At 42.9% G+C, this 23,028-nt stretch overlaps 1 protein-coding gene across 2 annotated transcripts; it reads left to right on the forward strand.

Moving 5' to 3' along the window:
* The first annotated feature begins 33 nt into the window (after window positions 1-33).
* LOC102234990 (SNF-related serine/threonine-protein kinase-like) lies at window positions 34-22,764 on the forward strand. Of its 2 annotated transcripts, XM_023345206.1 has the most exons (9): window positions 34-320; window positions 441-591; window positions 5,417-5,783; window positions 6,240-6,458; window positions 8,419-8,665; window positions 16,011-16,152; window positions 18,012-18,224; window positions 18,487-18,624; window positions 19,976-22,764. In XM_023345206.1, the coding sequence occupies exons 3-9, from the start codon at window positions 5,661-5,663 to the stop codon at window positions 21,300-21,302; spliced, it is 2,409 nt and encodes an 802-aa protein (XP_023200974.1). In that variant the 5' UTR covers window positions 34-320; window positions 441-591; window positions 5,417-5,660; the 3' UTR covers window positions 21,303-22,764. The 2 variants fall into 2 exon arrangements, with proteins under 2 accessions (XP_023200974.1, XP_005812249.1); XM_005812192.2 differs by lacking the exon at window positions 441-591.
* Window positions 22,765-23,028: the final 264 nt, after the last annotated feature.

Consider the following 23,028-nt stretch of genomic DNA (forward strand, 5'->3'; position numbering starts at 1 on the left):
GAGCTCCGCATCATCCTGCTACCTGTGTTTACTTGGCGCAGCTAATAGCGCCATAGCGAAAGGGAAACAGAGGGCTTGAGTTGACAGTGTGACAGATTAACTCTGGACTGTTTGGGAGCGACCTTCCGCCGGTTCTCTCAGTGTAAGCGGCAGCAGTGTGTTGAACTGAGCGGTGACGGATATCAACCTGCTTTTAAAAAAAAGAAGAAGAAAAAGAGAGAAAGGAAAAAAGAAAACCGTCCGAGAGCCGCGCACAATCAATCCCGCAGCATTGAAATGGACCAGATAGGACGCCTGGCGCTGCTTCGGATTCCTCTGTGGTAAGTCGGGCTGGTTCCTGGTGGGAGAATGCGGGCAGGTAGAATCCGGGGTGTTTGTGGTGAAGTTGGGTTGCGGTTCTGATGGATTGTGTGTGTTTGTTTCATGCATCATGTTTGCAGCGCTGCCCGATGAGCCGTTTGGCGCAGGCTGCTGCTGCTGCTGCTGCTGCTGCTGCTCTCTGCGCTGTCATGTTGTTGTGGATGCAGCCAGCAGGCGTGTTGACAGCAGCAGATTTCATGTGCATCCACAAACTCTACATTCAATGTATAAGTAAGTCCGGAGACTGACCTAGTCTGGATGCACATTATTATAGATAAATCATACACACGACGCTCTATTTATGCTGAGGGAGCTTTACTACAGCCTTGCATGCAGAACGAGGACAACATTGTTCAGGAAATGCTTGTATTAAATTAATATGTAGGTCATCATACACAGTTATTTCAGGTTGTACTGTGTGTAAAGGAAAACATGACACACTAAGTCGTTTTTTTTACCCTTATGGAGATATCATATACCTCATATATCAGATCATAAAATATCCTGATGCAACATTCATGTCTACAGTGACATTAAGAAATCTGTAAAAAAAAAATTGAGTAGCACTTAAACCAAGCTAGAAAAAAAATGTTCTGGTTAAAACCAAAAAGATGCAGCGATTCCTTCTTCCGTTATAATAATTAAGCATATTGATTACTTCCGGTGTAACGTTAAAACAATTTCTTGTTGATTTGATTCTGCAGAATATTTTAACGATTTTGATATTAGCTGGTGAATTAGCAAATCCGAAGTTGGCGTCTTAACAGGTGCCTGTCTCAAAATGGAGTTACTTTAAGAAGACGGATGTTACCACCCCAATGCTAGTCATGTGTCTCCCATGACATAAGTCAAATTAGTCTTCTTCGTTTAGAGTAGATTTCTTCTTTCGTCCAGCTGACAGCCAGTGTGCAGCAGCCTGTAGAGGTTGTGCAACTCCGCATTGCTTTTTGCTCCAAACTGATCAAATTTTTGTCATCCTCTATGGTAAAAAAAAAAACCCCAAAAGGGATTCCAAACTGCATAACATGAGGAATAGTTGTTCATCGTTTTGGAAGAGTGTAACTTTTTAAAACCTCGATAAGCTGAAGCTTAAAAAAAACCCCAAGAAAACTAATTTGTAAGATTCGACGGAACAGCGTGCCGATTCCACACAAGCGCCTGTACGCACCAGGTTGCAACATGCTTCTAGAGAAAACGAGGCCGCATTTTATCTTGCGTTAAAATTCCCCCCCGGGGCCTTTTCCAACTGCCACCTGGAGTGTGCAGCCATATTTTCCTTCAGAGGTTTGACTGTTCACTCTGTCTACCATTGATTGAGCAGACAAAAGAAGCAATAAAAAAGAAATGACTGCTACTGACATCTCAACTTTTCTTTCTTCTTTTTTTTTTTTTTTTCGTCAACCACCTCTGGGCCTGTCACGATGACATTTTCTGGACGATAAATTGTCCCAGAAGGTATCGCGATAAACGATAATATGCTCGCTTTGAGACCATTTTCAAATATTATAATTCTACTGGCGTAATAACGCAAGGACACACTCTTAAACGCCAATAACCTTTACATTCTAATGATCATTTAACTATTTATCCAAAATAGATAACCAAAACATCAGAAATGACAAATAAAATGAATGATGACGTCTCTGTAGACAAAATTGTCCTTCAGAAATGGGCTATTTGAGAGAAAAGCACCAGGCTGAAGACCAGTTTTGGTAGAAAAAAGAAAAAACAATAACTCAAGCAAATGGAAATTATGGAGCTAGTTTTAATTTATCATGCAATCAATCGATTCATTGATTCATTGCTTATTGGAAGAGGCCTAATCACCTCTCATCCCTCAAGTCTTGCTGCCCTGGACGGAGAGCCATGTCGTCCACATTAAAATCGACCATCATGTTTGATATTTTGGCGGTCTTATACCTTTACCGTACAAAAGACATAAAATATCTGCACTGTAAGGGGTTATGTCTCATTAAAAGGAGTTTAATTCATAGGAAAGGCAAATTATTTAGGTACACATCCAGGCATTTATCTGTTGCGACAAGTGATCCATATTTCGGTTTTTCCTTGGCTACTCTGAAGCGACATGTCTGGGATGTTTCATCACCTGGGTGTCAAAGTTTCTAACTAATCAACAGTCAGATCACGCTCTTATCTGGGATTCATCGGGAGCTGTGGGAACGGTGCAGCTATTAAAACAGGCCTTTGACCTCAGATGCAGATACGAGTGTCTCCCTGAACACACACACAACTTACACACAGCTTACTTTGTAAATCAATACACCGCCAGCTAACTCCCAACGTGTTATGCAACCAACTCTGAGGCGAGTGCGGCCTGTGGATAGACGCGTCGCAAAAGCCTAGCAGAGGGTGCGTATTTAACAATTCCTAACCTCATTCTTAGTTTGCAGATTTGTCAATCAGTTGCTCTGAGCCAATCAAGTGATTAAAACACTGAACACTAACACCTAAACGCTCCCTGTTTAGGCCAATAAGGAGTCTGGATTTAGACCGGCAGATCAGCCATTTGCAGATTATTAGCGAGTTTGACTCAGGCCAGCTCGGCCGCCGAGCGCCGCGCCGCAGCAAGCATTGATCTCACCTGGCCTGCCCCATCATCAGCACTCTGAGTGTGTGTTTGTGTGTGTGTGTGTGTGTTTAGTCCTTTCATCGCCTCGGTTACTGGAAAAATCAACACGCTTTTGATTGGCCATGTCGAAGAGAGAGAGGGGCTATATAAGAGTTTTGGTTTTTTTTTTACTTTTCTCTCAGGGTGTGTTTGTCTGCATGATGTTTGGTTGGAAAACTGACAAACTCTTTTTCTCACAGTTACAGTTTTTCCCGTTTTGGATCAGGCCAAACGCTTCCCCAGCCTTTTATAGTTTCCTTCGAGCAACCACAAGTTTCCATATAACCACAGACGGCAGATATTTCTACATCACCACTAGTCATGCCCATAGGTGTGCTTCCTTGGCAACCTTTGTTTAGTTTCATGTTGTCGTCTTCACGGAGCCCGCCGAAAAACGGGGCGCGCCTCGGTACAGCATCACCTCCCTGGAATGTTCCTCGCTGGCACGTTTTGTGTTTCGTGCTGCAAGTTTTGTTCTTGGCACGCAGGTAAATTCCTGGACGTGGAATGGCATCCTTGCCTGCAGGGTTTTTCTTTTTTTTCTTTGTTCCGCAATCAGAGTGATGAAGCCACATGCTTCATCACCGGCGAGCATGAATGAACCGAGCGAAAGGTTAGAAGTGAGCAAGGCACGCAGCGTCTCAAAAGAACTCGGCGTTGAGTCATTGCTGGGAGGAAATATGCATTTATGCAACTTGGGAAAGAAAAACAGCTGATGAGTCATGGAGGTGATTGCTCGTTTTTAAAGGAGCAACAATTGGATTAATGATCAGGCGTGTCACGATAACACATTTTTTTCTGGACGATAAATTGTTCCAGACGTTTTCGCGATAAACCACAATATTGTTGTTTTGAGGCCATTTTAAAGTGACAGAATGGTAATGGCAAAGTAATATTGCAAGAGCACATTCTCAAAGTTCAGAAAAATTCTAATGAACGTTTGACACCGGAACCGGAAGACGTTTTAAATATCCAAAAGAAACAAACAAAACAACAAATAAAATGAATTTTGTAAATAAAATAGTCCTTTAATTAAAAAAAAATGGGCTGGTTGAGACTAAAACACCAAACTGAAGACTTTTATCATCCAGTTTTTGGTAGAAAGAGAGAAAAAGAAATAGATAAACGATAAATCACGGCAATGGAAGTAACTGAGTCTGTTTTAATTTATCACGCGATTAAAACGGTGTGAGTTGTTTTCCAGAAAAGTAGACTTAGAAGATTAGAATGGATCGGAATCATCTCTGTAAGTTGGTGTCAACTCTCTTAAAGCTGTTTTATTATTGCTAAACACTTCATTATTTCAGTTTAGCCTTTTTAGAGTTACACTAGGACGACTTATTTATATCTGTGGGCAGTAGATCTTTGACTTTGACACAGCAGCATTGTTGCGCCCATAAAAGGCTGTTTACAGAAGAGTGCAGCTCATCAGATGATAAAGCAGAGGAAAAAAAGTGCCGAAATGAGGTGATGTGGAATCTGCCGATGAGTTTTAGCATACAGGTTCAAATTTATCACAACATGTGGAAAAAAGGCAATAGTGGTAAACAATCTATGTTTGTACCATGTAGATTCGCTCACCAATGCAAACATTTTTCACCAAATGGTACATTTGAGGCATTTATAGTTTTGCTTTCCTTCCCCAACTTGACCACTAGATATCACTTGCCTTTCATAATTGCTTGTGTTTTGGTTTTCCAGTTCACGTGTCGTTTATTCAGTCAAGAAGTTAAACTTCAAATGAACGTATCCGGAGTTTTCCAGTTGATATATGCGGTGATTTTATGCGGTGTTTTAACGGGGCTTTCATGGTCTGGACAACCCGTTTTTGAAGACTTTGCCTCAAGCCAAAACATTTTTTATTATTATTTAGCATAAATAACAGGTAATATTTGTGGTTGTCTGGACTGTGGTTTAAATTTACTAAACCATGTCACTGAACCCAGGGCCTGGTTTGGTAACCACAGCGATAGATGCATATTACAAAAAAACGTAAGAAATGTTTCCTCAGGTATTAAAGAGTCAGTGTTTATTTATTACAGCTCTTGAATAAAACCTTATTATAAAAATACCTAACATGTCAAAAACCCATTTATAGTACAGAGTCATCTGCATATTAAGTGAACTTCAGCTAAGGTTAAGTATATATTTTAAGCTAACGTTTATTTTTAAGTACACATTTTTATTTCTACATGCGGGTCAAGAAAGTTAAACTTTTATAGTTTTAAAGAATAAATGGTCACACGTGATTTTTTTTTTAAACATATTAGCTACAGTTGAGTAGCTGTACTTCTGTACTTTGAGTGAAAAATCACTCATTATTAGAAATCACGATCTTAGCTAGATCGCGTTTGTTCTGGCACTTGCTGTCGCATTTGGGGTGAAGTCCGTTTTAATACGTTTCCTTTTCACTTTCCTCATCCTCAGATCACGAATTGATGGGACCGAGTTAAGCCGAGTGCTACGACAACACAAGCCTGAATGTTTAGCGCGACAGAGGAGATCCCTGTCAATCCTTAGACTCTGTACGACTACCTCAAGACACGGGAACAAAAGAAAAGCTCCCAAAACAACTTCATCTAACGTCAACCGACTCAGGGGAAATGGAGAAGTGACAGCTGAAGACCAGCAGGCAACAAAAGGCTGATCCTTCCACCAGTCCGCCCGAGACATGTCGGGACTGAAGCGCCATCATGACGGGAAGATCGCCGGGCTGTACGATCTCGATAAGACACTGGGCCGAGGACACTTCGCAGTGGTCAAGTTGGCACGACATGTCTTCACCGGAGAGAAGGTACGCTTGTACATGAAGCACATAAAGGTGAACCGCTTTGTTCCAAAGAGCATCATTTAGGGAAACTGTAGCTTCGCTTCCATTACAAATGTGTGCAAGTATATTTGTCGGAAACACCCAATTTCCCAATTGTGGTGTTTCCATTAAATAATAAATGCAATTGAAACCACACGTGAATAAGCTTGTTCATGCAGTGAGTCACTAAAAGTCACTGCAACGACAAACAGTTACATGATGTATATCCGTAATTCAGCCATGGCGACAAGCCCCTTTTACTCGGGAGCGACGACATATGCGGCGTTTTGGCGAAATTGTAGTTGGCCATGTTAGACCAAAGTTATGGATTCATCAACACAAACAAACCATCATCTCCCTCCTAATACTTCCTGTCGTCGTCTGTCCTGCACACGAGTACGGTAGTTTGTTTCTTGACTTCTCCCTCTGACTCTCCTCCAGGTCGCAGTGAAAGTCATAGACAAGACCAAGCTGGACCCGGTGGCACGGGGCCACCTTTTCCAGGAGGTCAGATGCATGAAAATGGTCCAGCACCCCAACGTGGTGCGCCTTTACGAGGTCATCGACACGGCCACCAAGCTCTACCTCATTCTCGAGCTGGGCGACGGGGGAGACATGTACGACTGCATCATGAAGCACGACGGAGGCCTCAGTGAAGAGGTGAGAGGGGGGGAGAGGATGGACGGCGTTGGACTAAGTGGTCAAAAAGAGATCGTCGACCTATTAGCCATTGTTTGTCTTTCAAGTCATCGTCTGACCTTGGACTTGCCTCGAGAGAATTAAGAGTGATAAAAAAAAGTTCAAAATTAATACTCATTATCTTGGGACAGGATGAAAATCTGCAGACGGGAATTTGGATGGATTAAAATCCTGTGTTTGAAGTGAGAACAATGTTTTGGTCGAAGGCAGTGCAACAGAGTTCAATGTTTGTCTGGCGCTCATGTCATTGTGCAGACAGATCCTTTGGAGTTCATTAGTTTAAGACCCCCAGGGGTAAGTCTGTGGCATTTAGCAGTGAAGCACTGCAAGTCAGGGCATAGAAAGGGACGAGTTGTTCAGTTTTAATAGGCTTTAGTTGAGCCGTTTCTTCTTATTCAGGTATCCAGTGCCTTGATTTTATTTTGAAATAATTTGCTTTCTTGGCAGATGAAAGCAAATTATACAGCTACAGTTTAAAAAGTACATTTTATTGTTTCTTTGAGTCTGGAGTTAAATGAATTGGGTTTTACAAAGGTATAATGTGCCGGTTATAGGTTTTTAGTTGATGTTATTGATGAAGCAACATGTTTTAGCTTCTTCCTCTTTACGGGCAGCTAAGCCCACTTTCCTCCGACTGGCTAATGTCCAGAAGCCTGCTGCAGTGCTGCACAGAGCCCCGTTAGCTGTGCTCCCATTACATTGCAGGTATGCTGTACTCGGAGTCTGTGGCCATATAAAGAATTCCTTTACTAGCTGACATTAGCGCGGAATGAAGTTGGAAAAAAAAAATAGCTGTAAACCTAATACTTAAAGCAGTCCTGACACTTTTATCTGGGGAGGTGGAAACTTTCTTATTGCATGAAGATATTTAAAACCTCTACTAAACTTTCCTCATGCTATCTTTGGACTGGGTTAGTTGTTTCTCACCTAGATGTTCTGCTATTTTAGCAAAGTAATAAAAACTATGACTTGTTTCTACAGATAACTCTACATTCTGAGAGCTATTTCTTTACTATTCATTTGGAATAGCTCACATTACTTCCAAAAGTACAATTACAATATTCTGTTTTAGATTCGTGTCAAAATGTTTCGCTTGCTAACAGTTGTCTTTTTGCTGATAGCTAGTTAGCAGGTTTTCTCTGTTCGTACTGTTTGTTTTTCAGCAGGTTAACAGATTTTTAACATTTGAATGTCTGACATTATGTCACACTTGTGTTTCTCTCAGACATCAGTTAATTTACATATATTTATTTGTAACTTCTACCACAGTTTCACCGTGCGCTAGCTTGATTCCCACCAAAATGTTGTAGCTACTTCAGCAACGTGAACACAACAAATCTGGTTTTTTACAAATTCACATACAGAACGTCGCTAACTTTAGCGTTTGTTAGTATGAAATTATGTTCTTGACCCTATGTTTTCCACTTTCAACAGCTTTTAAACGAAGCTTGACTTTCTTACTAATTAGCTGTTTGTTGCTAAAATATTGCTAGCTGCTTAGCGTGTTTTATTTTCTGTTCTTACATGTTGTTTCTGAGCAAGAAATACTATACAGGAAATCTTTTGTTAGCCGACATTAGCTTCGGATAATGTTGGGGAAAATGCTTAAACATCAAACTCAGCCGTTCTGACGTGTATTTGGCTGAGATAAATTTTACAATTAATTATTTAAGCGCTCTATAAAATGACAACCTTCATTTTTCAACCAAAGCTTGTTTTGTTTTTTTCACACCATCATGCTGCGTAGGCATAACGACTGTGACATGCAGTGTACATCCTAACCATGCTAAACGGCTAATGGCTATTATCTGTTTTTGTAGTTTATTTTGGGCGGTTGAAATCACCCACCAGGTAAACCGAAAGGCATCCATGAAACCACCTCTCTGACTGTGTTTCTCCCCCATCTCCCGTCTTTTTCAAGGTGGCCAAGTGCTACTTTGCCCAAATCGTCCACGCCATCTCCTACTGCCACCGGCTCCACGTGGTTCACAGGGACCTGAAGCCTGAAAATGTTGTTTTCTTCGAGAGGCAGGGCGTCGTCAAGCTCACCGACTTCGGCTTCAGCAACCGCTTCCAGCCCGGAAAGACGCTGAACACGTCCTGCGGCTCGCTGGCTTACTCGGCTCCTGAAATACTGCTGGGGGACGAGTACGACGCTCCGGCAGTCGGTAAGTCCGCAGCGGGAAGGACGCCAACCTGATTCCAACAGCCATTGGAATCAGTTGTTGCTGATGCTACAAAAAAATAAAATAAAGCGATGGTCTTTCTGCTAAAATGACCCCGAGTAATAGTGTTGACCACAGTGTTTGACCTTTTCCACGTTATGGATGGACTCTGCTGACTACTTTGGCCTCCTGGCAGCTTATCAGCCAGCTGATAAAAGGGACGAAGGTGTCCAATATCCAGATTGTGCAAGTTGCAGCTTAGAAAGCAGGGTGATCAGCAACAATGCAGTCCTACACCTGTGATCTATTTTTGTTTGTATTTTGCCTTAATTAACAGTATTGGCCCTTCTACCGTTAACAATGTATCTGCCTAATCGGGATAAAGCAGATTTCCTCGTCGTTCCGTACTTCTGCATGCGCCTGAAGCAGCTTCGCAGGCTTTGTTTCCACCGCAAGACGCATCTCTCCCAAAGACAACAAGCATTTGGGTATCAAATGAAATCGTAATGAGAAACCAAATCAAAACAGAGGCATCGCAGACCCCTCTCTTTCTCTACTGGGGGAGAGAAAGAGGTGCAAGGAACAAGAGGGAAGTAGGCGGAGCGAGAAGAGGCGTCAGCAGTTCTTGTGTCTGCCCAGAGGCCACTGCGTCAGAGCAAATGCAGGGGAAAGAAAAGGCAGCAGCAAGAGAGAAGCAGTGTCTGTTTTTCTGACTGAGTGGATTTGCTGTGGCTATTTCCATCTGTCTTTCTCTCTCTCTCCCTTTTTGCCGAGCATCTTCCATATTCCTAAAAGTAGAGTAATCATAGGGCTCTTTGGTTGGATGTGTGTACTCTGTCTGAGGACTCGCTTGTGTATACTGTCAATGCACGGATGTGTGTGTGTGTGTGTGTGTGTGTGTGTGTGTGTGTGTGTGTGTGTGTGTGTGTGTGTGCGTGTGTGTGTGTGTGTTCTGTGCTGTGGAGCAGCTGCATCGCCCCTGCGTTATTGTTCATTCGACTGAGATGATGATGTTTTGATTGTTGGGATTATCCACCCAGCCGGCATGTAATATCGTTCCCCGCCGTAGCGGCGGCTAAAGCCTGATGCAGAGCAGTCTGGACGGAGGCCGGCGGTCCTGACATTTAAGAGGCTCCCGGTTACCTGTACGTGGGTTACAAGCAACAACGCCGACAGAATCCACAGGACGCCGAGGTTCCTCTCAAGTCACGCCAAGTGGCACGGAGCCCAGTTTGCAGCAGAGATAAAGAGGCTGTTAACACCCGGGCTTTATCGAGCCGGGCTCGCTCGGAGGTTGTCGGTCGCGTAAGGAAGTCCTTGAGAACGCGAGATAATTCGACCAGGAGTTCACATAGCAGAGTGGTTAATAAGTCACAGCTCAAGATTCCAATAAAAAAAGAAAAAGCTACATGCACAAGCAATGACGCTAGTAAAATTGCTGCCACCCTTTCGCAAAGATAATCCCCAACCTTTAATTTCAGTGCATTTAATCAGTTGATGGGAAAGAAATGCCACATTAAGAAATAATTGTTTTTCATTAACAAACTTTGAAAAAAAAAAAAAAACTATGAAGCTCACTGTTGGAGAAATGCAGCCTAGCTTTGCTTTTTTCAGTTACCTATTCTCCATAAGAACCACTGGACTTGAGCTATGCAGGGTAGGAAATAGCTCAGTCTGTCCTGCAATGAGGAACATAAAGTTTGTTCAGCTTTACTTAACCTCGCCATTGCAATCTCATCTCCCTTCAGTGCTGCTTCTGGGATTTCTCCCAATGAGTTGGATTTCTCCGCTAGAACTTCAACCAGGCCAATCAGTGCGCAGGAGAAGGAGGAGTTGCGAACGATGACGTAGAGTTTCTGCTCTGCTTCTGAATCGTTTCCTGCTCATGGATTTAATTGGCAATGGCAGTAGAGGAAGTGAACAAAGCCATTCAGTCCATGTTGGCCACGCTTCTAAATATTGAGCCATTAAAGTCTGAGCAAGAGGAATGTTTAAGACATTTTATTACTGGCAAAAATGGCTCTACTCCATCGGGGTTCTGCAAAAGTCTCTGCAGTGGGAGCATTGTTGTTTCTTGACTTCTCCGCGCATAATTTCCAATAAACTTTATAGCGTCGCTTCTCCACGGCTGTCGTAGCTTATTACATACGTCATGGCCAAATGTTAGCGACTGGCTAAAATCCAGTGTGATTGTTTGAAACTTCAACATAGTCCACGCCTCTGGCAAGCAATCGTTTCTAAACATCCGAGGGCCCAGACCCTCTGTACGACGCGAAGCGTAGAACAAGAAGCCAGTTTTTACCAGGTTAAGCTTTACTGGGTCATTCTAGCAACAAACATTTCAGGTGGGTTTGATGTGATAGCAACAGATTCATTTATTTAATTACTACTGTCGAGAACCATTTATTTTCTTCCTTTCAAAATACCTGGACATTTTTGCTTAAGCTGTGTGGTCTCAGGAAGTCTTTGAAATACCAGGAAGTTTGAAAATTTTATTAAAATTCAGATGTTTTTTTTTTTTAAAGACATATTTACATTCTATTGAATTTATTGCTGGAAAAAAAAAATTCAGCAATAATTCCCACTCACAAAAATCCGTTTAAAATCGTATTACTCTGATGCCCTGCAGTTTAAAATTGTGCAAATGCTTGGCGGGTTATTTTCTAATTTATCTTCATCTTTTCTCCCCAGTCCTGCAGAGAATCCTCCCTTTATTTTTCTGGCAGGATTCCACTCTCATACCTGCGCCAAAATAAATTGATCTCTTAAAAAGCTCATAATGAGCAGAGCCTCCCTGGTGCTCAATGTTTTTTTTTTTTTCTGTTTTGTTTTTTTATTCTGAGATCTTTAAGGAAATTGGGACTGATGCGCTTTTATACCCATCAGGAGGCAAACTTGGTCTTGCTCCAATTAGTGGAAGGAGCCAGGAAGAGGAGCGAGGGGTCATGATGTGACCGCTTTTGTTGACTCACAGTTAAGTAGCAGGTACTGAAGAACAGGGGCGTTGTCCAATCCTTTTGACAAAACCTAATATTTGGGGAACTTTAGTTGTTTCTCGCCTCATTGATGAGGATTCTTGGTCCTCGTCATTACTTTGTTAAAAAGCTTAAAATGTTGTGAATTTTGTGCCGCATCTGCTGGTGGCCAGATTGCTGCCATGAGCCGTTCTGTTTTATTAGCGGCGGTGGAATCTATTCCATCGTTATTTTATTAATTAGCTTTTTTTTTTTTTTTTTTTACAGCTATGCTTATTTGCTTGATAATTCTGCTCGTATTTCAGAAGGATTGTGTCATTAAATGAGAGCATTTGCAATTCTGTTCTTCTAAGAAAACCTCGAAGGATGTCGGAGATTTGCATTTTGGTGTTTTATTTTACTTTTATTTTTTTTTTGGGAGTGTATGATGTCGGACTGATAAGTGCTTTTTCTTCTCTGATGTTCTCGGCTGTGTGGGCTTTCTTTTTTGTCTCCAATAAATGGGAAGTTAAATATAGCTCTGCTCCTCCTCTTCAAAAAAGCTCAAGCTGCTCTTAAAAATAATAACTTACCTAATAGCATTCCCAAAAGAACACAAGCAAGGCGCATGCATCATTCAGAGCTGCGTCTGTGTATAAAATGGGGGTATTTTGTGTCATTATGTGTTGCATAATGCAGTGCCAGGCATATTTATTGGCGCTATTGGTAGAGATGATTAAAAAAAAAAGAAATACTAAAATAAAGCCAACATTTATTGAGTAAGCATTATAGTTTGCCGGTTTGTGTTTACCTGGCAGATGTTGTATTTTCAGAGTACAACCAAACGTCATGTAGTTCTTGCTCCACAGTTTGAGAACCATGCTTCATGATAATGGGGAAAAAAAAGATTAGTTTCTGTCTTTATTAGGCTATAGAAAAGGCTCTTGATCTTTCAAAGAGTTCAAGACGATGAAGTTTTTTAGATGGTATCTGTTAGGGGTGCACCGATTGTGGTCTTTAGGCCGATCAGTGTTTACCGATCTTTTAAAAAGCCGAGTTTAGCTCCTCTTTTAAAAGAGCTCACAACCTTCTGAATGTGTTTGCCTAATTAAAGTCTCAGGCTGAATTGTTGCATAATAAGATTAGGCAAATTCAGCAATGTGCCGGAGTTCGTTTTGTTTTTTCCTTTTTTCGGCGTCTCGGTTTGGCTCATTTTAATCCTACGAACCTGTTCCAGTTATAGACGTGCGAAGTTTGTTTGATTTTTTTTTTTTTTTTTAAGAAAGAAGCATAAACAGAGAGAAATATTCCTCAACATAGTACACTTTTTTTTCACGGTGTATAAATGTACTCTGAATATTTTCGCTGTGTGATTTTGCTCCTGCAATAAAATCAAAATTTTACAGGAGGAGTTTTATAAATCATAACCAAGGGAAACAAATTATTTATTCCCCAATCAGCAGGGCCAGGCTGAGTTTAGCTCATTTTGGCGCAGGGTTAAAAATATCAGCACACAAAGGACTGCTTAATGTTGTTTATTTCGAGAAGCAGTTATATAAAAAGCAATATTCTGGGCTGCAGAAAGGAACGTTCACTCTGAGAGAGCCGTCAACACCAAGCAGCCTTCATTCAGTGCGACGCTACAGTCTGTCAACCATCTGGTTTATAAATAAAGTTAACGACAGGAAGTTCGAACGAACGGCCGACGTAAGTAAATGAGGGAGCGGGGCTTGCCGTTGCTAGGCTACTCCGCTGACGGGTGGGGGGGGGTAAAGAGGCGGCCGCGGCAGCTTTCGCTCCCTCCATCAGCAGAATGAGACGCCGCCGCTCACGGCGGGGCAACACGTTCTGACTCCGACAGATTGGATTCTCCGGCGTGTTCTGGCAAACTGGAGCGAAGCGGAGACACGCAAAGATAAATCACCGGGGGTCCGAGGATGATAAATCCACCGGGGCTCCTCCGTATTCAGACTGCTGCAAGTTACAAAAGCACACGTTTTGTCAAGCGGGGATAAGGGATGGATCAACTTCTCTTTAAAAAGCGAGCTGTCACTTCTGTTTGGTTTTAATTTTCACCCTGAAGCACGTTTAATAAACAACAACAACAACAAAAAAAAAAAGAAAAAGTACATAGTTGTTTTAGGAGGTTCTTTAGAAACGCACCACGGCAGATTTTAAAAACATTCACGGTGAATTAAATGAATGTGCTCTGTGAGCCAGGGGCGGTCCTAGTCTGTTCGGCGCCCTGGGCAGAAAAACATTCAGCGCCTCCCTTTTCTCCCTGCTTTTTCAACCAACCATGTCGCATCATTTAAATTCCTGTACACTCTGAGAATTTCTGAATAACCTGAAAGTGTGACGCAGTGTAGGCGTATGGGCTGTTTTGACTGAAGCAGAGAATAAAACAAAAAAAGACCACGCAACACTTCTTAGCTAATGGCTATTTAACATGACCCGAGTTACATCACAAGATCGTTGCCGTTAGTAATTCTAGTTTCACTTTCCTACGTTGTAGTTCAGTTTCAGAAGAATTAAAATCTTAAAACTGTAATATTTCTTTGGCAGAAAGTCAAATATGTCGTCCTAAGCTGCTAACCGCAAACAACGAAGCTCACGCCGCCCTCGACGAGAAGCCGCCCTGGGCCGCTGCCCGGTCTCTCAATCTTTCTTGGTTTCTTTTGAGCTCACATTGTTGCTACTTTAATGTCTAATTCTGACAGAGGTCGTGTCAATGCGTTTTACACCGTGTTCCAATCTGCGACCTAATTCACAATCACCTGAAAGCCTTTCACAGCAATCTGAATGTATCTGAGCAGGCTTTCAGCTGATAGGCATATAAATTTTTTTTTTTATGTTTAAATAGTAACCTAAGAAGTAGCACTCTAGTTAATTAAAGCAGGAAGAAAAGGAACCCCCCCCTCCTTAAATCAGTCAGATTTTGCTGAGAAGGGGCCGAAAAGTCACTGATTGTGCGCTTCCACAGGAGTCGGCGTACGAGTGTGTGATATGTGTGTCAGTGGAGCATCCTGCTGACCGGAGCAGCAGCGACAGCCCTGAGCACAGAAAGCTGTGCTGCTGCTTCTTCCTTTTCTTCTTTTTTAAAAAAATAATCAGACTAAAAGAACTGTTCCATGAAATTAGCATTTGCATGAAGCTCTGAGGGATGAACACGTTAACCCACTTTCCTGTCGACTGTGTGTGTGTGTGTGTGTGTGTGTGTGTGTGCGTATGTGTGTGTTGACATGCGAGCGCGCCGCTGGCTGCAGGCAGCCGTGCAGAGCCTCGTCTTCGCTTAGACAGACGCATCCTGAGCCGGCACGTATTTATGGAAATGGTTTCTGATCGAATGTGCTTCACGCTCCGTTTTAACCCAGGGAGGAGACGGCTCATATGTACAGAGATATATATTTATATACTGTATATATGCATGATGTTTTGGAGGGCAAGTGGAAAAAAATGGCCACTTTGTGCAGCACATGGAGCCGCCAGCAGCCTTATTTGTGTGATATTTATGACACAGATTGAACGTCATGTATATCTGCCTCTTCCAAATGGAGGATCCATCAGCAGGCCTGTCGATTAGCGAGATTTGTTTGGAAAAAGCAACCAGACACAAATCTAGCAACTTTTTTTCCTGTGGCATTGGAGACTTTGTCTACATTAGGCTGCGATTCCACTGACCATACATTTGCGCAGTTTGGCGTTAAAAAAATTAATTTGCTTAATGGATTTTAAAAAATAACAAAAAAATAAATAAATAAAAAAGTTTTTTTGCCAAAATATTTTGTCACAACAAAGAGATGTTTTTTTTTTTTTGGGGGGGGGGGATTAATATCGAAATTGGTTTATTTTGCAAAACTGCAAATGGAAATGCAGTCACGTGATCAACAACCGGATGCTACTACTGGCGAAAACCACGAAGAAGACGACAGGAAGTAGTTGGATGATCACAGTGCGGCATGATTTTTAACGACTTATTGGCTCACGTCTGATTTTAATTGTGTTTGTCATTTAATGGAAACACCGCAATTGTAGAATTGTGTTTTTTCGACATTAGAGGAATATAGACAAAGATTTGCGCACATTTGTATTGGAAACGCAACTGCTGTTGGATCAATTTTTTAAAAAAGTGAATCGGCCAGAAAACTGGCATCTGTAATAATAGCCATATGTTATCTGATGTAAATAAAAAGCAAAACACGAACAATTTCAGAAGGTCACTTCTTTTGTTCAGAGGAAACCGGGTAGATGCTCTAGCACCACCCAGTGTCTATCTGTATCTTATCTAGGTCACTAACCAGTGAAAACATACATGCCTCACTTTGTGTTTTCTTCCTTTTAAAAATAGCCCTTCTTGCTTCACCGTTGACGGTGTTCCCTCTCCGTGTGTGCAGATATCTGGAGTCTGGGGGTGATCCTCTTCATGCTGGTGTGCGGTCAGCCTCCCTTCCAGGAGGCCAACGACAGCGAGACCCTCACCATGATCATGGACTGTAGATACACGGTGCCTCCGCACGTCTCCCCTGCCTGCAGAGAGTGAGTAATGCCCCGGCAACGCAAACCCACACGGAGGGACGGAGCACTCTGCAGGTGCTGCATATTTCATGTTTGGAGATGTGTGAAGGAGAGGAGAGGCGAGCAGAGGAGCGAAGGGTGTGGCCGTTCTTCGCTGTGTCCTGCTTTCTTCCACCCAGCTGCTGCAGCGAGCTGCTCCAGCAGGGATGCGGCGCTGCGTTAAGTGGAACTAATGCACCCGCTTCCAAATCGCTTCTGTCTTGTTGGGGTTTTTTTTCTCTCTTTCTTTCTTTGAGCACAGCGAGGGTTTAATGTCGCATCCAGACAGAAAGAAAGAATTTCAAGCAGCCGAAGCTCAGAACGCGCGTTGTGTTTGGCCTCGACTTTATTACTCTGTGTGGACGTGAACACAGTGCTACAAACGGTGGCACTTACCCTGGTTTTCAATGAGGCCTTGGGGAGTCGGGGGGGCTTGTGTGACTGAACAATTTAGCCAGGGAACATCTGCTGGGGTGATGGGCGTATGATTTCATGTTTTAAACCGGGTGAGCAGAAAACACAAATGTCAAAGAATGCTGGGATGACATTAGTCTTAGCATTAACTGACTTAAAACAGTAAGGTTCAAAGGTTAGTGTATTTGTAAATTTGTTGTAGACATAAACTTTAGAACACTCCAGTACCTCTTGTGTCTCCTGGGTAGGACTTAAATTTTAACGGTTTAGAGCTTCCAAGTACTAAATTTTCAACATTTCTAGAAACCTTAATTTAATACTATTTGCAAAAGTATGTATGCTTCTTGCACTTTCCAACATTTCATTATATTACAACCCTCAGATTGGGATTTTATGTGATGGACCAACACAAGCTGTTGCATAATTGTAAGGTGGAAGGAAGACAAACATGTAGCTTTCAACATTTGTTTTACAAGGAAAAATCTGAAAAGTGTGGCATTCTTGTGTACTCTGTGCCCTCTTTTAGGGCTTTACAATCTGGCTGAAAAACCTATCACGATATAAGCGTTTCATATCAATCAAAATCGAAAAATTACTGATTCGTTTTTGTGGCGTGATATTTCCTGTTTTATCCACAACTTTCAGTCCACAACATTGTTTTTCATTTTTAACTAGTTTCCAGGCAGTGTGAGAAACCTGAAACTGCTGCTGCGCGAGTTACTCACACACATTGTTGCTAGGTAACCAAAGAGGGCTTAATTTGCCGTGAGAGGTTCAGCGGCTAAAGCCTTTCTTCTGCCTATATCTCCCAGAATGCTGTGCAGTTCTGGATCAGAATTCAGTGAATATGAATGAATATTGAATGTTTCATCAGATGTATTATCTATCAATATTTACTGCGTGTCTTATCGCAATATATATTGTTATTGATTTATTGTCCAGCCTAGTTTAATCTTATGGTGGATCTTTTCTTTAAATGTTTGTCAGGGAATATGAAGCTTCATCAAGGTCAGAGAACACACCAGATTGGTTCAGGGATAAAGTTGGGAAGAAGTTTAATAAGAAGCTTCACTCTTAAATTTTTCAAGACTTACAGGCTCCAGAGCAGAGACGCAGAAACTACTGAAGCCTCTGCAAAGCCTCACCTGGACAGAGGAAAGACGTTTTAGTCCTTTAGAGACATGTAAATAGAAATGAAGCTGTTAAGTTTAATTGCAAGAAGTCACAAGCAGAGTGATAAAACTTTAACCACCATTTGGCCTGCTGCTACTGCTCAGTTAAATGGTTATTATCTTTGTTTAACATACATTGTGTAAAACCTTACACCATTACAAATAGGGGGGAAGAAAATAGGCGCTTTATTTTGTAAATTTGGAAATCATCGATTGAAACCCCATGATGCTAATCTCCACCCTGCCTCCCTCCAGCCTTATAGGCCACATGCTACAGAGAGACCCAAAGAAACGAGCGACGCTAGAGCAGATCGAGGGCCACGAATGGCTCCAAGGCGTCGACCCCTCCCCGGCCACCAAGCTGTCCACCCCTCTGGTGTCGTACCGCAGCCTATCGGAGGAAGAGCACGGCTCCATCATTCAGCGCATGGTGCTGGGGAGCATCGCCGACAGAGACGCCATAACCGAGTACGTATCTCCTTCCGATTGAACCATAAACACGCATACACAAGTAGCAAAAATAATCTCCACTAAAGCTCAATCGACTGTCATCAACTGTTTAAAACGCAACTAAGCCGCTAATTGTGAGTTGCTGCCATGTTGAATTCAATCTCATTTGCCGTCCCCGACCCCTCGGGTTATGGTGGTTGTTCAACAAAACAGAAAAGAAGAAGAAACAGTTGATATGCGAGGGGAATTCTTGATTTAGTTTTTGTAACTACTGTCTCAGGGCTCTGGAGTCGAACCAATACAACCACATCACAGCTACCTACTTCCTGCTGGCGGAGAGGATGCTGAGGGACAGGCAGGAGAAAGAGCAGCAGCACAGCCAGACGCGGTCGCCCAGCCCAAGCAAGGCCCAGTTCAGGTAAATACATACGTCCCACATCGTCATACACACACACACGCACCCCCACACGCCCACACACACGTACACACGCGTATTGGAGGTCCGCGTTTCTTGAAGCGGACAGGGAGCTGTCTCTGCAACGTCGCGTACAGTCGATCTCCAGAAAGTAAATCCGACAGAAGATGGGAAAGGCAGAGCTGTTTGCTGAGCGGGGATTGAAGAGCAGACGGACGAGAGAAACAGTGAAGAAGAAAAAGCAACACTGTTTATTCATTTAGAGGGACAGACATGTTGAAGCGTTGACCTTAAATCAGAAAAGATTTTCATTTAAATTATGATACAAACTTAATTAATGAAATCATTTAATTTTTTTATTAGTATCGATGTGTTTGTGAAATTAGCTTGGAAGCAGCTAACCAGCTACCTAGCAAAGTTTAGTAATAATCACTAATTCTCTATGTTAAAGATTAGTATTTAAAAATAAGTATGTATATTATTATTATTATTATTATTATATTATTATTGCTTTAAAAAAAGCATCAAACTGAAACTTTCCCATTTCCATGTGTATTCTTGAGATAGCTAAGAGCTAGTGCTGGAACAGTGCTTATTTTGCATTTTCAAACATCAGCTAATGCAAATATAAAATATATTTTGTAATTATACATTTTTAAGCTGTATTCATAAAAATGAACTCTGTTAGCCTATTTGTTTACTAATGCTCTTAAAGAATATGCTGGTGAAATCATTTCTATCTGAGAGCAAGCTAAGCTCTAGCTGGCATAGCTTAGCATAAAGAGCTGGGCTCAGCTGTTGGTCCAGCACCACTTATTAAGGAATAGTTCAATGTAAACTATATAGTAATAGTGAATAGGAAACTGTAGGCAAAAGCAGAAGCTTTCTAGTTTGCCCATAAACCTCTCAGATAAACTACATAGGATGTAACTGCTAACTTTTATTAATATTACTGAACAATAGGTCAGGAAAAGAAAAGTTTTTCTCTGAAAGAAGCTAACAGCTTGTTAGCATGCACTAGCTCAAGCCAGAAAATGGATTTGTTTGGCTACGTCAAAGGACTGGAAATGCTTTGAAGTTGCCTCTTAGGTTAAATTTGTGGTTTTGCTTGAGGTAAAATGATTTTTCTATTTTCTTTTTTTTTAACTACTTTGAACAAGCACTTATATGATGGCTTTTTTTATTGGTTCTGTCTTTTAGCTTTTGAACATGGAACATTTGTGTTTTCTTTGCTAGCATCTCTCATGCTAAGCTGATATTAGATTTTATTCTCTCTAATTATTCATCTGAGATCAACGTAAATAACCTTTCTTGTGTATTTTTCACTAACATTATTGTGTGCAATCCTTCACAGGCAATCTTGGCCTACCAGAGTAGATGTTCACCAGGAAGTCAGTGACGGGATTGGAGGTCCTGCCATATCCCACCCCGGAGGGCCCCAGTCCCCCGCCCGCAGTGCTGAGAGCCTCCACAAAGGTCCTAGACCTAAAACCGCACTGCTGGACCTCAGTCAGCGGCAGGAGATCCAGACGCCACCTTCCAGCCAACCGCAGGCTGCACGACAAAATCAGGAGAAGAGTTTGAGGCCCCTGGCGAAGCCCCACTCCAACCCCCTCAGGATGGGCTCCCTGGGGTCTGTGGGACCGTGCAAACCACGAAGTCCCAGTCTGTTCAGCGTCGAAGAGGACGAGGAAGAAGAAGGAGCGGAGGACAAATGCTTGCCCCCTTCTGCTCTGCCTTCGCAAGTAGTGCTTCGCTCCAAAGCCTCCTGCTCCTCTTCCTCCATGTCTTCTTCTAGCAATCGTATGACTTCTCGAATGAGCGCTCCGGTTCTAAACCAGATCCACGAGGAAGACAAAGAAGACGACGAAGAGGAGGAAAGTAGAGAATTACGTGGATTTGGTCCTCCTAAACCAAGTCTTAGCCTCAATTTGAACTCTAGAATTCCATCTCCATCAACGCTAATATCCTCTCCTAAGACGCCAACAAACGCCACTTTTACCCCCAGCTCAGAGACGAGTGACGAAGAGACAGAGAGTCATTTTAAACCTCACGCATTGACTGTGGTGGGACAAGAGGACGATAGGGAAGACAGGAAAGGGGACGGAGAAAAAAGAGGGGCAGAACAGGGCAGTCCACCCAACTGTGCCAGTCCGGGGTCGGGGTCAGTACAGGGGAAGGGTACGGCCAAAGCAGCCAGTGGGCTGGTGGAGAGCCTAAAACTCATGAGTCTGTGTCTGAGCTCTCAGTTCCACAACCTGACGGGCGGAGGTGGAGGCGGAGGAGGAGGAGGCGGCGGTGGAGGTGGAGGCGGCAGCGTCGGCGTCAGCAGCAGCGTCGGGGCCGACTCCCAAGAGCGCCCCATGTGGCGGATGTGCATGGGCGGCTCCACCGGCAGCCTGGACAAAGTGTCGCTGCTCGGCGGGCCGTCGCCAAAGGGGAACTTTTACCACCAGCCGCCGCTGGGGGACGTGCTGGCGGACCCCCTGCTGGACGGACCCTGCTCGGGAACCCTGAGACTGGGGGAGCTGGACTTGGCCCGGGAGAACCACAGGAACATAAAGAACCGCGCGCTGCAGATGCCTCTGAACGAGAAGACGCTGTCGGTCAACATTCACCGTGGCCCCAAGGAGGGTCTGCTCTGCACCCCGACCCCACACAGCTGCTGCCAGGTCATATAGCCCCACGCGGCCGTGTCAGTCACACTCCACCCCCCTCTCCCGTTCAAATCACTTCTCTTCCTGCTTTTTATTCAGCTTACAACGACCGGTTGTCGTGAGTTCACACTGTTTTAATTTGATTTATTTTTTTTTTCGTTCTTGTTTGGTGTTGATTAACACCTAACGGTGGGTCGCTGGGAGGGAACCCAAACGGCAAAATTGCACATTTGGAGACGTAAAAAGTCTCCACGGAGGAGACGGCGCGTAGGTACGTGAAGCACTTTCAGTAATATTAAACAGAACACTAAGGGGACGTTTTGACTTGACGGTGTGTTTAATCTGAGTCTTTAAAAATAGAAGCAGATAGAGGAGGAGCTCCGAACCGCTCCACTTCTTCACACTTCTTCTACTGTATGTACACAGTGTTCGCACCCAGATCACTAAAATAAGCTGACGGCTGAAAGCTGGCAAACTTTAGTATTGTGTTACATATCATGATTTGTGTTTTTTAAAATGTTTTTTTAAATGGTTTTTTTAGACAATCTTTTATTATCGTAATATCGAACGTCCGTTTTCATTTGAACGAGGGAAAAATACAGGGCGAAAATGGATAACGGCACTTAAGCATGATGGAGGCACACGATATATTTTTTATCATTGTTAGATGTTTTATTTATCTTGAACATGGCCTGCAGAAAGAAAACACACACTTTGGTTTTTGTGTTTTTATTGGGGTTTTTTTTTTGCTGTTGAATCTCTGCAGATTTTGTACATATGTGAATAGCCCGACAGTACTCCGTACCCGTAGTATTAATGGTAAAGTCGTATCGCAGTAGAGACCCGAATGCTAGATCCTTGTACGCCATTATCCTGTCATTCCTACTGCATCGTCAAGAGCTGTTGGGGTTTTTTTTAACGCTCGTAAAAAAAAAAAAAGAAAGAACATTAAGCGAAATTTAAACTTGGCAAAGGCAGCTCTGAAAACTCAAAAGCGGCCCTCGATCGCGTGAGGAAGGGGACAAAAAAACAAAACAAACAAACAACAAAATAAAATCAAACTCTGGGTGCAGACACAGACCGCGTCCATCCTGTAGTTTCTCCAGGAGCACAGTAGCCACTGCTGTAGCGTATTCCAAGACTACAACAAAAAAGGGGGTTTTTACAAGAACACAACAACACTACCCCGCCCACCCAAGTGTTGATCTCTGTAACTGAATGTGCGACCCACCCCTAGTGGAATATATAAACCGATGACAGTGCATGTGTTTTTGCTGTAGCAACCCTCATTTCTCACCCACGAGGTCAAAACCACCTGTTGTCTCTACCTAAGTAAACGGATAGAAGTGGTCACTTTACTGTAACCTCACAGCAATACCAGCAACTGCAAAATGTACAATGGATGTGCCATAAAAATCTGTCTCAAGCATATTGTACTGTATGTATATGATAGAGATCTATTACAATAAAAATGATGTGAATGATGTCTAAGAGCTGTTGGCTTTGCCTCAAATAAGAGTTCAGTCCTGACAGCTGCAGTAGGGGGTTCTGAGAAAACTGTGGAAAATTTGAGCGAGGCTCCTCCCCTTTGCCTTCCGAAGCTCCTCCCCCTCAGCAGAGAACTGAAGAAATCGCCAGTTTCCCTTTGACTTTTGGTTGTTTCTCCGCCATTAGCACAACCGCAGCACACCGACAATCTTGATCTTGAACGGCCGTATGTGTTGTGTGGGGTAAAGGTGTGAGCAGCTCA

This window comes from Xiphophorus maculatus, chromosome 13, assembly GCF_002775205.1.
Source record: "Xiphophorus maculatus strain JP 163 A chromosome 13, X_maculatus-5.0-male, whole genome shotgun sequence".
Classification (NCBI taxonomy): Eukaryota; Metazoa; Chordata; class Actinopteri; order Cyprinodontiformes; family Poeciliidae; genus Xiphophorus; species Xiphophorus maculatus.

What these genes read in the sequence shown, in the direction of transcription:
- LOC102234990 (XM_023345206.1), top strand. Translation starts at nt 5,661, where the DNA reads ATGTCGGGACTGAAGCGCCATCATGACGGGAAGATCGCCGGGCTGTAC. An exon ending in ACGGAGGCCTCAGTGAAGAG is followed by an intron (nt 6,459 to 8,418) that starts GTGAGAGGGGGG and finishes GTCTTTTTCAAG; the next exon opens with GTGGCCAAGTGCTACTTTGC. An exon ending in CCAAGCAAGGCCCAGTTCAG is followed by an intron (nt 18,625 to 19,975) that starts GTAAATACATAC and finishes AATCCTTCACAG; the next exon opens with GCAATCTTGGCCTACCAGAG.